At 36.6% G+C, this 17,475-nt stretch overlaps 1 protein-coding gene across 1 annotated transcript in view; it reads left to right on the plus strand.

The window, feature by feature from the left end:
- DGKH (diacylglycerol kinase eta) overlaps positions 1-17,475 on the plus strand; it is a 166,449-nt gene that overhangs the window by 115,658 nt on the left and 33,316 nt on the right. The window contains exons 7-15 of the mRNA XM_082485298.1: positions 4,212-4,318; positions 5,463-5,588; positions 6,801-6,903; positions 8,610-8,772; positions 11,212-11,320; positions 11,624-11,763; positions 13,347-13,431; positions 15,674-15,759; positions 17,218-17,317. Of these exons, the coding sequence (XP_082341424.1) occupies positions 4,212-4,318; positions 5,463-5,588; positions 6,801-6,903; positions 8,610-8,772; positions 11,212-11,320; positions 11,624-11,763; positions 13,347-13,431; positions 15,674-15,759; positions 17,218-17,317 (1,019 nt within the window). The remainder of the gene's footprint in view (positions 1-4,211; positions 4,319-5,462; positions 5,589-6,800; positions 6,904-8,609; positions 8,773-11,211; positions 11,321-11,623; positions 11,764-13,346; positions 13,432-15,673; positions 15,760-17,217; positions 17,318-17,475) is intronic.

Here is a 17,475-nt window from a genome sequence, read left to right on the forward strand (position 1 = left end):
AAGAACTATAGATCATTACCTACAGAAACTCTTTCAAAGCCCTCTAACCTTGATTGCTCTGTATTAATACTGCATTTCTATCCAAGTCATTGCCCGTGGAACACTGCCTCTATGATTGTTCTCAACGATGTATTTCTTCATGTAGTGTTTTCATTATCATGACTGAATCTTGATTCTTGAATATACAATATATCTAATAAGCTGGAGATTGCAGTTTAAATGAGACGCTTGCTCCTGAATTACACAAACAAACAGTATTGAAAGCACGCTTTAGGATCGTGAAGTCAAACAATAAGAAAATACTGGTATTAAATTGCCTCTGCAAATGCACTTTGTGCACTTGGTCTTTTTTCATTATGGTTGGGGCTTTTTGCCCACAAAACCCTGTTCTTCGTACCCACTGCACAGAGTATTGTACATTCACTACTTGGGTAGTCATGGAATCATGGAATCATAGAATCGTCTAGGTTGGAAAGGACCTTTAAGATCATCAAGTCCAACCATCAACCTAACACTGCCAAAACCACCACTAAACCATGTGCCTAAGCACCGCCTCTATCCATCCTTTAAATACCTCCAGGGATGGTGACTCCACCACTTCCCTGGGCAGCCTGTTCCAATGCTTGACAACCTTTTCTGTGAAGAACCTTTTCCTAATATACATCCTAAACTTGTCCTGGTGTAACTTGAGGCCATTTCCTCTTGTCCTCTCGCTTGTTACTGGTGAGTTTTGCTTCATTTTCTGCACAGGCTGGAGAGTGAATAGTGAATGAAGCAGTCAGGAAGAGAAGGGATGTTCATTGTTAAAGAATTAAGGAGTAATAGAAAACTGTTCTCTGACTTTGTATCACACTGCAGCCCTCTGTAATCCTGGGGAAATCACTGAAATAAGATTTTTTGATCAAATCGGCAATTGTGTGGTGTTCATAATCTGGGATCTATATCACAGAAATTCTGAGTTTTCTGTAACTGCAAAAAACAGTTGAAGCTGTTCTGAAGTCACCGATACTTTGAAGATATAAAGTATTGAAAAAAAGGTCTTAATTGTAGTAGTACTGAGCTTTATAGGAGTAGTAGTAGCAATAGTAATAATAATAATAATTATAATTACTATTACTATTTTAAAAGGCCAGGAAGAAGTTGTTGTCTTAAAAGCAGTATTTCATTAGCTTTTGGTACATAGGGCAAATACCTGTTGAAAATTATTATGAACCAGAGTACGGCGCAGCTGTGTACTTACTGAGAACCATCCATTGCATGTAGTGACTGAAGGTCCCATTCTCAAAAACTGTATCATCATATAACTGAAGACTTTACACCTGAATAGGGAACCTATATTGCAAACGTGTATTGCAAAGTTAAGTTGCGTGAGTAACTTAACTTTGTAGTACTTGACTGTCTAATATGAGTATTCTTTTAGCACTGTGTAATATTAAATTAATTTAGAGGGTTATTTATTTGGGTGAAAGTCATAAAAACTATCAAGAAACGGCTGAATATTATCATTTATAACACAGACATAAGCTTCAAGTTGGAGTGAAGTTAGGTTGCTGTTTTCACGAGTCACTCTGTTTTCACTGTGACTTGTCCATCCATCATGTGATAGTATTCTTGGAAACAAACCAGCAGGTTTCTTGGAATACCTGAAGACAAATCCTTCCATCTTGACTACTTATACTATAGATACCAGATCTTCAGATCAGTTTCAAAACTTTGGCTTTGGCCTTTGAAGTTGGAAAAGAACAGTCTGAGCAGTTCTTCTTTGAAGAACACAGAAGAGAAAACTCATCATAAAATAGGTGGTAGAGTGCTAAGTTTGGGGGGAAAAGAATTGAGTGTCTTGGCAATGCAGTTGAATTAATTGATGGGTAGTTAGAATGAAAAACCTTTGAGACAGAAGTGTTCTATAACTAAGCTGTATATTTTCAGTGCAAGAGATCCTATGATAATGTTCAGTAATGTTGACTTTTCTTCATTAGTGTTAATAATAACTCTAGATTTAATCACTGTGTCTGACAGCAGATGTTGGTACCACTGTGACAACTGTTTGCTAATTAAGTGGTTCTCTTGGTTGGCTTTCTGAGAGACCTGCTTCATATTCCAGCTAGAAATATTTACACAGGAAATTAAAATTTAAAATAACGTTCTACGAATATTCTAGATTTGGTTTGGCTAAATTTTTCCTTCTCTCATCTTTTAACTTTCATTGGTGAAGTAATGGTAATTGATGTCTAGCAGTATATCTGCAGCTTTCCAAAAGATTTCAGATATCAGACTTGATTCGTGAATAGGATGCAGTGTCATCTGAGACAAAAGAAATTAAGGGGTAGTGGTAACTAAGGTTGAGGTTTGATTTAAAATTTTCCTTTCTATACCCGTCTCTTCTGTACTGCTATGCATTTTGCTCGAAAGTTACGTCTGGGTGTTAAGGTCATTGTTTTTGGTAACATTTAATACTCAGAATAACATGAATTGTTGTTTGATGATATTGGGGCTGCAGGGGGGTGATCTACAGAAAGTCTAATGTGAGATTTGGTAAATTATATACTGTACCCACAAGGCAAACATTAGCTGTCACTTGCTATCCATGGTGTGGCTTGCTGCAGCTCTTTCAGATCGCGGGTTTGAATTTGTCCTTGCCTTGTTGAGAGAGCAGAGATTGAATACACAGCCCTGGGATCCAGTTGAACCGTTGCTCAATAGGATTTGAAAATTCCCTTACTTTGCTGTGCTGTAGTCATTTGGGATTTCCTACTGCTCCTCATCCCTGATTTGTTGTATTTTCTGCGTAGCAAAGACAGATGTGTCTCATTTATAAATATGAAGATGGCATATCTTCTCCAAAACATTCAAGTGGCAAAACTGCTTAAGGGCGATGACTTTTGAAAATACAGCCTTTATTTCTGTGCTTCTGTGAGAGCTGACTTCTCTAGACACTTGGAACCAGCCTAGGTTGGCAAACACACATAATGCTGAGCTATTTTGAAAATGCGAGCCTACCCAGTTAGTTGAGTGATATGGGATATTTGCACACTTCAGGTCTATGAACTCTACTTTTTGAAATACCAGGGGAATTACTGTAAACACAACAAAACTCCTTTTTCTGTTTCCTTCTCTTTCTTTGAGCTAAGTACATACTTTCACACATCTCCCAGAACAGGGATAATTGCTCTCAAACTCAGATGTTGCTTGCATAGTCTCAGTTTGCTTTTTAAATTGATCTGGCAATGTATCAGTGGAATTAAAATGAGAAATTTATGATTCACAAGACCTTTTGTACCATGGCTTAATGTTTTTAATGGTGGACAAGCAATGGGCCAAAGCTTTTAATAGTTTCCTGTCAAATATTTGTTTGAAAAGAGACTACTGCTTCTGGTCTGCTGGCTAGTTCTCATAAACCTTTAATGGTCTTTGCCAAAATAATTTGTATAATGCACTCTAAATAGAATGACATCAGGCACTTCCAGTAACAGAAATACCCACAGTTGTAGGCATCAGTCTGTTTGGTATAATATGGTATCATTAACTAGTCATATTAATTGGGTTGAACAAAATACAAATAGTTATTAGATTGTCAAAATGTCTGCTGGTACTACACACTTGTGCTGAGTATTCCAATTAGTAGATTTTTAATAAATAATCCAGTAAGATGTCAGGCTCTTCCTCATTTCATGTAACCTCTTGGAAAATATTGTAGCCACCAGTATCCTGAATAAATATGTCACCACCTAACCCTTCACTTTCTCAGCTTCTGGGAAAACGGGCATAGTGTGGTGCCCAAAAGGGATTCTTTAAGCAAAGAAACAGAGCTCCTGAAGCAAATAATTCTGTGAAACACTCTCCCATCACCTCCTGCAAATTTAAACCAGATATCTGAGTTGTGTCACTGGAGGAACAGAAAAGGCAAAACCACAGCTAAAGATATATTTGAACCTTAATACCTTGCATTGCACCTGAAAAAATGGGGACCGATGTGGATTTGAGGACACACTTAACACAGGCTACAGCTAAACAGTTAAACCCGGTTTAGAGAATTAAAGCTGGAGTGATTATGAACTGAATTTTCTTTTAGTTGGGTTGTGTCGTGTGTGCAACACTAAGTGACAGGTACTTGGCTGGTTTATGGAATATCTGTGTTTAATTTTTTAAAAGATGTGTATCACTGAAATGCAACAAATAACATAGCATACATGTTTATGTGTGCCTTCCAGTGTGTAAGTTTAAAGCACATAAAAGATGTGCTGTCCGAGCAACAAATAACTGCAAATGGACTACGTTAGCCTCAATTGGAAAAGACATCATTGAAGATGAAGATGGTGTAAGTACTACTCATATCTACAGTATTTTCCAAAGCTGTTTCTTCTTTGGGGGGGGAGGGGAGAGGCTAAGCATAGAAATATTGCCATGTGACCCATTGAAGTTAATGGTAGGTGGCTACATTCCTGAACGCTTTTCAAAGATTAGCATAGTATTTGGAACAAAAGTTATATTCTTATCTCACAAGACACGTTTAGTATCTGTGGGCGCTAGGTTGCAGCTGTGTTACAAGATTTTAAAGGCCACATGCAGAGAAACTCTGAAGCTGGAGAACTGGTCCCAGAAGTTCCTGTTGCTCTTAAGCAAAGGTGGTATTTTATACTGTTACCACACTGTTTTGGCAATCTATTTTGTGTCCTCCTTACCGATAGTTGTTCCCCAGGAGGCCTGTTTGGAATTCACTGAGACGGGTTTTTTTTTTTTTTTTACTAATGAAAGAAGGAATTTTAAAATTAGCAGGAGAAATGACAAAACTTTTTCAGAGGTTTATTGTGATAGATGGGTTATTCTTACAAACACAAGTGAGTATGTGCCACTGGCTGAAACTTCTTCCTAGAAGGTTAGTACTGAATTGCACACCTATGTGTGTCATTCCATCTATACTTGGAGTTGCACATGGTATTAATGGGACAAAGAATGCACCGAGTAAAGCTTTGCACTGCATTTAGGGACTGCTTTATAGAGCTGTGACTTACCAGCCAGGGTGACTGAGGGAGTACGCAAAGCCACAGAGATATTCTGCTGTCCTGCCTATTCTTTTGAATAGTAGTTATTTTAATAGGCGTGTGTCATGTAGTCCACATTAAGGGAATGGGTACTTACTTGTATTATGGAGTCTCTAGATTTAATTACCCCATTGTTTTGTGGTTAGTTGCTACCGTGGTACCATAATAGTTGAATGAGATGTGTCTCCGTTCTTCAGCTGTCACATTTTCTGCCTAGCAAGTGAAAGAAGCACCACCATAGTGCACCTTCATAGCTCTTGCCTTGCGAGCATCAGTGTCACTTATCCTGGTCAGCCATACCCATTTCTTTGTTGACAAGGTAGAGCTATGGGAAATAGTTTAAAACCACCTATATTTGAGAGACAAACGCCTCTAATTTCTATTGCTGAGTATTTAACTTTTATGACTGCTTCTTCACAGATAGCGATGCCTCACCAGTGGTTAGAAGGTAATCTGCCCGTCAGTGCCAAATGCGCAGTCTGTGACAAGACTTGTGGCAGTGTTTTACGCCTGCAAGATTGGAAGTGCCTTTGGTGTAAAGCTATGGTAGGTGCAATGAACCACCTCCAAATGTCTAGGATTTTGCCAGCTTTATTGCTCGCCATTATTTTTATGTTGTCATTTCATAACCGTGCTTTTGGATTAAGTAGGAGCAGGCAGCTTGTGCAAACTTAGGTCTCTCTAACGTTCATAATTTCTCCTGACTTGCCGTACTCACTTCAGTTAATTTTTCATGCGCCCACAGATGCAGCTTTTCTTTAATAGGTGTTGTCATCCAATGTGTTTTCTCTGCCTTCTCCTAACTGATAACTGAAGGTTCAGATGCCTGTTCTGTATGCCTGGTAATCATATGTTACTTTCTTGCCTTTTTATCATAGATATAGCTGTAATAATATTTTAGTAACATATAGTAATATTAGCAATATAAATATTTATTACTATTTATTAGTATTACTGTAGTAATATTTTTATAGCTGCAAAATCTTGAATTTCTCTTCTTCAGGACACTCTGTAGGTTGCTGATTGAAATTCTATAACATGTTATTGCGGTTTCCCCAAAATAGAGTTTTATCTTAATTTGTTTTAACTTGTCTAAAAAGATGGATTTGATATGCTAGGCTACAGAAGTGGAAAGTCAGCAGTTTACTGTTGAGGCTTTTGGCGTATGGATATCTGAGGCTCTGTGTGTAGGCAGTGGGAAATAATTGGCATCTTCCAGACGTGATTTGAAATTTAGGTGAAGTGCAGCACCCTCTGTGTGTGCCTGTTTTTCCAATAACTACAGAAGAGACCTCCACAACACACAGTTTACGGGACCAACCTTTGTTGGGTTGGTCTGGCTTGGTAGGTGTGCTGACTTTAGTGCAGATACATCTTCCAGAGCATCCAGGTGGACCAGGCATGTACAGAGCTATTGTTTTGCGTGTGCACAGCGTGCCTGCTGTCCCCAGCACAGATGCTGGCTGCTGGGAACTTGGTCCTGCCTTGCTCGTGGATGGAGGTAGGTGATTCCCTTAAAAGGACGATCCCTATCTGCTATAGGGGTAGCTGAAGACGAAGTACTCCAACCTTACATTTTGTGGAATGAGTAGCAAGCCTTCATGGTTGAACGCTTATATTTTTTTTCCAGTCTTGCTCTTCTTCATGCTACACCTAAATGTTATATATTAGCCCATTTTTGTTACATAGATACTGTATCAGTTATACTTTCGTCCCAAAAGGCCACTGTAGGGAAATAATTTTTTGTTTCTTTTGTAGGTTCACACTGCCTGTAAAGACCTGTATCCTCGTAAATGTCCGCTTGGCCAATGTAAGGTATCGATCATACCTCCAACAGCACTAAACAGTATAGACTCTGATGGTACGTAGTATTGTAGTGTGTTCAGTGGTAGCTCTGGACTCACAATGCCTAGTGAGATCTGTAGAATTAAACAAGGCTAAAATCCTTCTGCTGAACAGGTGAATGCAGTCGTCAAATTTACAGAATAGTATAATTTTCTGTGTAGCTTTTGAGAGGATTATCTAACTAACATGATTTCAAATATATTTTTGGAAGTTCTCTCACTAGAAATTTTCTCCCATTTTATTTATGACCCTTGGAAACTTTTCAAGTGAATGACCAGAGTCCTCAGATGAAGTGGGCTGATGCCTGCCTGGCATGCATCACTCATTCTATGAATTCTCAAATTCTAGATAACTTTGCTTTATGCAGAGGTAAGCTAGCTGAACGACTCAAATCCAACAGCTATTTTACCAAGCTAAAGAGACAAATTGCTTCCGTAGCCTCTCTACATTTCTTTTACATATAAGCAGTGTAAGAATCCTGCAACACACTGATAAAAACCTCAGCAAACGTTCCAAACTCAGAGGTGCTCTTTGGTGGCTTAGGATAGAGATGCACGAGTAGTGGGAGACTGCACTTAAAGGCAGGGAGTGGATTTAATAAGGACTATCATTAAATCTAACTGCTTTCATTTTATGGTTTGCATTGATGGCAAATGTAGACCAACAACTTTGACACAATTTAATGAATTTTATTGTATGAAGTTAGTAAAAGTGATTGTTTGTTCACTCTCTTCTTTACTTGCTATGCGGTGTCTCAGACCAGAGCATCATGCTGCTATTTATTATTCATGCTGGGAAGGTTGTTCTATGTGTGAAATTATTTTGCTTGGCATTTAAATAAATTAATCAAAACTTATTTTAAATTACACATTATGATAATGCAGAATTAAATTAGCATCCTTTAATGCCAATTTTTTATTTGTAGCTTTAGTAATTCTTTTAGGCAACTGAAAGCAATGTAGTTATTTCACTATTGCCTGAAATGTCAAAACCTATACCTGTGATGTCTGATTTTGAAGCGTTGCTGAGAAACCACTACTTCCATGGACTGGTTGTGTTAGTGAGTGACAGCATTGTCCATCAGTACTACTTGCTAAGAGCCTTAGAGAAAGCCTGTTGTAATCAGTTAAGACATGCATTGACTTTAATAAGCTTTGAATCACAGCTGAAGGTCTGTTGTTCAGGGATTCTATTACAATTAACAATATAACTTCAGTCTAAGAAAAAAGTTCTCATGCAAAGTCTCAGTGGGGACCAGCTGAGTGCAGTAACTTTTAAAATCTGTGAGTATTCTTAGAAAGCTCATATAGACATAGATGATCCAGATCAACCCAATCAGGTTAAAGAAAAATCAGATTAAAAATCAAACACTTGTAACTGAAATCTATATTTAATTATGTGATAATCTGTAAAGAAGAGATCTGAGAAGTATTCTAAAAGGTTAACAACTTTTTTTACTGTGGAAAAACAATAAATCTATTGTCTTCAGGATTTTACTAAATCTAGGCACTGAAAATGCTGGAAGGAAATAAACGCACTGGTAAATCTTGACCAATTATGTTTTCCTTGCAGGGCTAATATTCAGTGTAGCATTTACATTATGCAAGATAAAATGTACTCCTTTTGTCCTTCATCCCTTTCTTCCTCTTTCCCATGATTTCTTTTTGTGTTGTTCATATTAGAAAGCCTTATTTATTTCATTCTTTCTAACTATGTTCACAGGTTTCTGGAAAGCCACATGCCCGCCATCCTGTGCCAGTCCTCTTTTAGTTTTTGTTAACTCAAAGAGTGGAGACAATCAGGGAGTAAAGTTTCTTCGTCGATTCAAACAGTCGTTAAATCCAGCTCAGGTGTTCGATTTAATGAATGGAGGACCTCACTTAGGGTAATGACCTTGGAAATCTTGAGCGATCCTTTCCACAAGGGAATTTAGTGCAAAGTATAGTGTTGTGTTGTCCCATCATTGCTATAATTCTATCATCAATATCTACTGTGACATCCTAATTAAAATCTAATAGAGAGCAGAATTTCAGGATGAATTCTGGTGGGTGAAGGGATTGTAGGATAATGTTTTCTTTTTAGAAAAAAATCCGCACTTGAAAATTCAAACCCAAAACCCATCAGCCCAAGTTTTTTTGTGGCTTTTTGGCTAGCTTTGACTTCTGTTAACTGGTAAGGTTCAAACCCATTACAAATATTACGATGCTTTTAAAATCAGGGCCTTCATGCACGGTTGCCCGAGTGCTTTCCTTCCATTTCATGTGCGTAATTCAGATAGTCCTGTGACTTTGTTGTGAACAGTTATGGAATAAAACTATTGTCTAAATGTACTTTGTATCTTTTTGAATTCTGAACACAAATATCAGTGGGGCAGTCTGCAGTTGTTGATGGACGAGTACACTAAAACTTTTGTCATTGGAAAACTGCATTCAAAATATGGTTTTGGGCAACATACGCAAGTGATCAAGAAAACAAGCATCTCATAAAATTTGGAGCAAGAACACAATTAAAACCGTCAGGAATTCGACAAAATCTGAGGGTTGGTTGTTGGAGAGATAGGGATGAAATTTGCATAGTGGTGGCCTCAAGTCAAGCATCTTTGTACATGCATAAAGATTAAACTCGTACACATTTTTCTGTGGCCTAACTTAATTCCACTCAGATGTAGCATTGTGGTTAAATGGCTTATTAATATCAGTTACAGCAACTAGAAACACTAAGCTTTGTACAGATGCAGAATTATGCTTGCGTGATAAAAATATAGACGAAACAAATGCACAAAAATTCAGTTCAAACAGTGGGCAAATAATACAAATATAATCGAATACAGATGTGGATTTTTATAGTTAGTACTGTGTTTTGGACATGTTATATTAACTCTTTAAAGTGTAATATTCTTTTCATTATAACCCTGCTTTAAATCTGAATTTAATCAAAGTCCTTTTCGGCTAACATTTTGTACATGTAATTACAATGACGGATACAAGTAAAGAAGGTTCATCTCAATTGGAGAGGCAATTTTTGAGCGAGGACAGTCTGAAAAAATATGTCTGTCTGTTTGCAAGTTGTCTTGCTTTCTCTAGTTGTACCTACCGGCAGCGTGGTTCAGGAGCTTCACCTTGGTTTTGCACAGTAGTCGTAGGTCGGGTTAGTTGCTTTTAAATATTTTTCCCAGTTTCCAAAGAGAGGTCCTTAGCAGTTATTCTATCAGGTCGTGCTGATGTCTTCTTTTTTCTAGTTGATCTAAAAAGCAGAGTTGCATTCTTTGAGATAGTGTATTTCTAGAGGTTTTTCTCTCTTTTCTCAGGGTAAGAGAAATTGTTCTGGTATCAACATTTTTTTCCTTAAATATCTGCATCTTTTGTTCTGAATAGCTGTATGCCTATCATATGCAAGTGACATTATTTTCTTTAGAAAAAAGATAAATGCTTCAAAAATTTGATCTATATGTTGCTTTTTAGAAATAGTTCTGAGATTATACATATTCTGGAAAATAACATGCATTAAAAATAAACATCTTTATGTTTATTATTTGAAGAGTTTCTACTTCCAATTCTGTTGTTTTGTTGTTGTTTTTTTTTTAAAGTTTAAATCCCTGTTGTTTTTACCTCTTGGCTGTTTCTTCACATCTCATTCCCCTTTCCTCTGTGTCTCACCTTTCTGCTTGTTCTGTCTCTCTTGTCTTCCTTTTCTGTACTGCCCAAGTGTTGTATCCTGGAGGTGTTAAAAGTCAGAGAACAGGAGGAAGAGCCATAGGAAGTGAAAGCAGGATACAGCCTTAAGGATTTAATAGGAAGTACTACTAGTATTTGTCTTATATTATTGTGATCACCTTATGTGTAATAATTGCCTCCAACGGTCCTTGCATTTAGTTAGTCACACGTTGGCAAAAGCACACCCATATTGTGGAGCACATCCTGTCATTGTGTCTTAACCTCCTCCTGTGAAAAATTCCCCGTGGTGCCTTGTGCTTCTGGCTGAAGTGGGAAGCATAGAGCAGTTGCAATTTCATAGCTTAGAATTTTTTGAAAATATTAATAAAATAATATTAATAAAATCCTGAAAACAATATCAAGGGATTTTTTTTTTAAGTAAAACTTGGCATGTTATTTATCAGAAATGTCAGTATAAGTGGAATATGCAGAATAGATGGGATGCAGATAGGTTTGTTAAGTAGATGGTTGTATCCATATACCCCAGAACAATAAAAGGAGGACCATAAAGATGCTGTGCACTATATTTTCTTGTAACAGTTGCTAATGAATATAAGTGCTGTCTCGCTAATGGACTTAACTGGTTCTAACAGGCTGTGTTTTCTCTGCAGTTTGCGGTTATTTCAGAAGTTCGACAACTTCAGGATTCTTGTGTGTGGTGGCGATGGAAGTGTGGGTTGGGTCTTGTCAGAAATTGATAAGCTCAGCTTGCACAAACAGGCAAGTGTGCATACGTACTTTCCGTGACTGTACTGACTGGACTTAATTTTGTATGCTTACTTTTCCTTGACTTGGTTCTTTATTGTACCTCTGTGTATGGGCCAAACTCAATCGTGACTGTTAAATGAAAATTTTCACTGGTGTAAAGAAGTTGAATCGGGATTACACAATTTGATTTACAAGCTTTAGACATCAGCTTTATAATTAACATTTGTTACTTGAAAAAAACCCAAACATTCGTAGTTGTTTGTACTTTTTCTTTCTAGTTTTCAATAGTAGAATTGCTCCTGTGTTGTGTTTCAGTGTCAGTTAGGAGTGTTACCCCTTGGTACTGGAAATGACCTTGCTCGTGTCCTTGGTTGGGGAGGATCCTGTGACGATGATACTCAACTTCCTCAGATTTTGGAAAAACTAGAACGAGCCAGCACGAAAATGTTAGACAGGTAAACCTAAATGCGCATATACGTGATTTACCATGAGGTTCAAATTGTATTTGTTTGGGTTTATGATGGCCTAAATCCGTCTTAGGGACTTGATGATCAGTGGTTTGGGTTTTTAGGGTGCAGATCATAATCATGAGGCAAGCCGAGGTAGTAGTGGGGACAGGTCTTCAATGTCCTTTTTCAACTGAAGAGTCAGAGGGGAGAGCGGTTGATGAAACTAGGAAGCGTGTTGTCCAAAGATGAACAGAAGGTGACAGTTTATTGCGTAACTGATGAAGCTGCGTAACTGCCTGTTACAAGATGTAAGCATTAAGAAATTGTATAAATTCGAAGCTGTTTGGGGCAGTTTTATGGCCACCATGCAAGCTATTAAATACTATTAAAGGTAGGATCTTTATTTAGGAAACACATGAGCTCTCTGTCCTTGGATGCGGGGAGAACTCGCATCGTGTGCTTTCACCCTTCATATAATTTCCCGAGGCAGCAGCTGTGGACAAGGTGCTGGGCTAACTGGATCTTTGGCTTGATCCACTACTAATATTTCTGGTTGAAGCATTTTCTTAGTCAAAAACAAGAGATCTTCCCGCTCTTTGTTTTGTGTGGTTTACATCCAGAAAACAAAAGAGCAATCCCCGCTTAAAAATAGCCAGAGAGGATGATGGTCATGTCGTTCCAATGAAGGTTTAACACACTGTTTTTGAGAGTAGTATTTCTTACTCTGTTCCTTTCTCTCATGGGTGTTTCTGTTCTTGCTGTAGTTCCAAACACATGAAAGTGATCAAAGAGGATTTTGTTTTATGGATTTTTTAATAAAATAGAGTCCTTTTTTTATTTTAATCTTTTCTTCTGACTACTTGATCATTTTACAGCAAAGTATATAGAGAAGTGTTTGTTATTGATCCTTAGAAATAATTGTTGTTCTGGGCATTCCGAAATATTCATAGATTAAATCATGTCTTTTTCTGTGCTGAAAAGAGTTCGGTGTCATTTTTTGCTCCAATTTCAGTAGACTTGCTCCCGGGCCATCTTCCGTGATTACCTGTTCTGTTCAGCAGGTTTGAAGGATGTTGATATTAGTGGTTTCATACTATCTATGCTGTAGAGTACTGTCCTTTACCAGGGGAAAAAATATACATACGTCAGTGAAGATACTTAACCATTTGCTTTTTTCTTATGCCTCCTGCCCCTGGTCGAGATGAAAAGCTAATGTTACCTTGGAGCTTTTTGTCTAGGAACACATCTGTTTTCCTTTGACTTCTGCAGTTTGTTTGCATGAATTCTTTTACACTGTGAATGTTTTGCTAGAAAACCTTTCTTGCCTGCATTGAATGTCTCATGATTTGCTCACAGAAGCGGCTCATGATCAAATCACCAACAAAAAATCTGAGCAGTAAAACCAATTATTATCTTTAGTCTCAATTATTTCACCTATGTTCGGTTAGCATACAATCAAAAATTAAGATGCTTTGTTTGTTCGTTTGTTTTAACAATCGGTGTGACGCTGATTTTTCTTTTTGTTGATATGTTGGAGGAAAGATAAAACTAACTGTCTGGAAACTTCAAAGCTGTTATGTTTCTTTTAGGTGGAGTATAATGTCATATGAACTGAAATTACCAGCAAAGCCTTCTATTCTTCCAGTGACTGCAGAAGAGTCGGAGGAATGTCAGGTAAGCTTTCACTTTTGTTGTTTGGTATACTGAACTTTGAGCTTCTGGGATAACAATATTTATGATTGAAGCACCTGCATGAAAAATAGAAACAGATGTTTTGTGATCTGCTTACTGAACTGAGTTAAGGTCTGTTTATGGTGTGTATTTCAAGTAAGTAGGGTTTCCAGTTCTGGATTATTTGGCAAAAATGAATGAAGGTAGGGAGTCTTCAGTCAGAAAAATTTCTTCCTGAAAAATATATCTTTATATATCTGTCTATCTATCTTATATACTACTTTATATATAAAGTTTATATATAAACAATATGCATCATTTATATATAAGAATATAATATAGTATGTTATTGTTATATAATATTACATGGCTTATAATTATTTTATATAAGAATATCTGTGTATATTATTTTTTATATAATAGTATCATATTATTTCATTATATAATAGTACTATGTATACCATTATAATATAGAAATATATGAAAATATATTTTTTATTTATCTACAGAAGCGAAATATTTGGTATCTTGAGTTTGGAATAAGCATTGAAAAAACTCAGTATTTTGAAGGCAAGGGTTGTATTCTGAAAGAAAGAAAGAAGGTTTTTGCAGCTTGTGAAAGCAAGTTGGATCAGGTGATACCACCCAACTTTCCCTCTGTTTTTCCAGAGAGCGCAAAAGTGACCTCAAAGAAAAGCTTAGTCTGTCTTTCAGACTAGGTTTGTGCTTGTACTATCTGATGAGGTTTTGATTTTGAGGGAGAGGAAGATGCTTTAATCAAATTAATTGGCAGGAAAAGTCTGTCTAAAAATGAGAAAATAATATATTCCTTTAGAGAGTTAATGCATATCAACTTTAGCTCAAAAATACTCGAGAAGCAATAATTAATGAGCAGGTTCTTGAATAATTTAATAATTCAGTCTGTTTTAATTGGCAAGGAGTTTATAACCTTTGATAGCTTGCTGGATGTAGGGATGCAAAAAGGCTGGGGCTCTACTGGCTGGGATTTTAATGGGGTTGCTTTGTACACAGCTCTCTTTCCAGTGTCAGACCGTGTCTCTAATTTTGCAAAACTGTTAAAAATTTCAGGGGTATCTTCATCTTGTAAAGGAAAAAATACACATTTTGTTCCAGTTAGTTCTGGCTTTGAAATTGTATTTAGCCCCTCCTGAAAATGGAAGGAACTGCTCGTACAAAACCTCTTCTTTGGAAAATTGGTACTGTAGGCTGTAGTTACCTGCCATTACTCTGAGTTGGAGAAAGATGTTTTCTTTTTGAGTACCGTGTTCATTCTCTATTTTAATGGATTTTGTGTAGTTTCTTGAATTATGATATTTCAGAAAAAGAATGATTAAACTTACAGTAGGTAACGTATTAAAGCACAGTTCAAAAAGTAAATAAAAGTGCATGTGCAGTTTTTTTTTTTTTTTTTGCTTTCTTCCGGTTTTGTTTCATTTGGTTTGGTTTCAGAAGTTTTATACTGATGTTTGAACAACAGTAGTTCGTTCTTACAGATCAGATGGTTACATATCATTTTTTCATTTGAAATGAAAACTGATTTACTGTCAGAGTTCTACAACTAAGGCTAGGTTTTAGAAGAAAAAAAAAGTGGCATATCTACTTGCTCCATATCAAGGGCAAAAAGACACAAAGAGATTTTAAGAGATTCTTAAAGGAAAATTTCAAAACTGCATTTATTTTTAGCTTTAGATTTGGAATTTGGTTAGAATTTTCTCTTAAGACTGAGGTCGGATCCATGCCTATTTTAAGACAGGATATAGCACGTGAAAGGGTGAATCTGATCCATTCCAAATCTTTGCTTGAGCGTTTCAGGATTTATAATTCTTCTCTGCAAGAAAAGACGGACAATGCACACAGTCTTTCTCCCCAGTGTTCTTGTAAAGACTAAGCCCTAACTGTTTTGCTCCTTAAGGATTGGTTTTGATAACATTTTATCTGTTTAGCAGCTTTTTTCAGTGGGGGTACTTGGGGAGTAAGAGCCCATCTGACAGTAAAAAAAGGTCATCAAGGTGCATCAAGGTCTCAGATGCAGTGTTACTTTGAATATTAAAAATCTGATACATAAAATACAGTATGCAGGTAGAATCTCCATTGCTAGCTGCTTGTCCTTGTATTAGATATAAAATGGAAATCCTGCTATTTTTGGAGGCATTTTAACTCACTACTTGGTGTTAAACTGCTGAAACAGGTGGAAATTGAAGTCTTTTTTTCTCTCTGTTTTCAGATATCTGCTTATGAGGACTCAGTTGCTGCTCATCTTGCAAAAATTCTCAATTCTGATCAGCACTCAGTTGTCATATCATCTGCCAAGTGAGTTGATCGGTTTTATGTACAATGTGTGGGATAAATCCCCCGTGTAACATCATAACCATAATAACCTTCTGTCTAAGGCCCAGATGCTTGGCTTGATATGTCTTAATGTATATATTTTAGAGAGAATGTCTTTTCTGCAAAAATTTTATATGGTACAATTGTAATGGATACCTTAATTCTAAACACATCAACATTAAAAAAAAAAATCACATAATACTAATATAAAGTGATTTTAAATCACTCCAAATCAGCTTGAGGCTTAAATATGAAATTTATTGTAACTAATGCAAATATGCAATCTACTTCATACTAATTCTTTTCTGCTTTGTTTTGTGAATATCTATATCATTAAGAGGACAAACAACTTCACCAATGTGAAGCAGAACTTCAGCTAGGTAGCTCTGTCTATATCAATTCAAGAAATAGTGGCTTCAGGCAACAGGGGTTTTTTACCCAAACTGAAACACTTAAAAATGAGATGTAATTACTTGACAAATCATGGACATCATCTGAAATCAGAAATATTCTCTGTATGTCTTCTTTGTGAAAAAATAAAACAAAACAAAAAAAACCCCAACAACTTATATTTTGCGATATGCAAAAGACTAGTGACAGTATCTTCAAAAATACGTCTGAATGTCATTATGTCTCTTTTTTTTCTGCTAAAAGCAAGTTAATAAAATTTCATTTTTGAAGTATACATACCACATGTTGAAAATTAAACTGCAGGATATTATTATAACTCCAAATTCTAAGCTGGGTCTGTATCTTGTTAAATCTATTTAGTTTCTGTCAAATAAATTTCAACCAAAGGAACAGTACTAAGCAATTATCCACACCTCGTTAACGTTTGCTGTCTGTCTGCAGTGTCGGTAATAAGAACCAAGCCTTTCTCGGAGTTACACAATGAAAATTCATTGCAGCCACTGTAGTTTGTGTGGATACACCTCTGGGTCAGCTGTGGTTCAAAAACATCCACTGTGCAATGGGACGGTGTGGCCATACGCTGTCACCTGAGAAGTGCCCCATTAAAGTCAGTAGATTTTCTCTGCGGTTTCTAGGCTCCATCTTCACATGGGGGTTTGCAAGACTGTGTCTGAAGTTAAGAAAGTGAAGGCAAGTTTGCCAACACCTCGGGTACGGAAGGTGTACAAGCGAGGGAATGAATAAAATTAGTCATGTTTGTTTCAGTTCTTAGAAATAAGAGACTTAAATACAATGTGTGCAAAGGCTTAAGTAAAAAGGGAGGAAGAGTTTTTGTTTGTAAAGCTTATCGCTTGAATTTGGCAAGCCATGGAAAAGAGTATCATCTGCTTTGCAAGTATGGTTACAGAAATCAGTTTCCAACAAGAACGCTGTATAGCAGTATGCAAATAAACCAATTGCTATAAGAATTTAATATTTAAAACATATCTATTTCATTTCATTTCTCCTCTCTCCTATTTTTATCTGAAGAATATTATGTGAAACTGTAAAGGACTTTGTTGCCAAAATAGGGAAGACTTATGAAAAACCGATGGAAAATGCAGAGGAAGCTGATGCCATGGCCATTAAAGTAAGACAATGACTATTTTCTGGTTTAAAGTTGTGTTTTTGTGTTATAGCTCATGGTTGTCTAATTTTTTAAACCTCTTCAGGATGCCCAGCTTCACTTCTATTTCAACCAGTAAATTCTTCTCTTCATAGAGCATAGAACAGTTATTTCCAAACTAT

Source organism: Vanellus vanellus (genome assembly GCF_965231255.1).
Source record: "Vanellus vanellus genome assembly, chromosome: 1".
NCBI lineage: Eukaryota > Metazoa > Chordata > Aves > Charadriiformes > Charadriidae > Vanellus > Vanellus vanellus.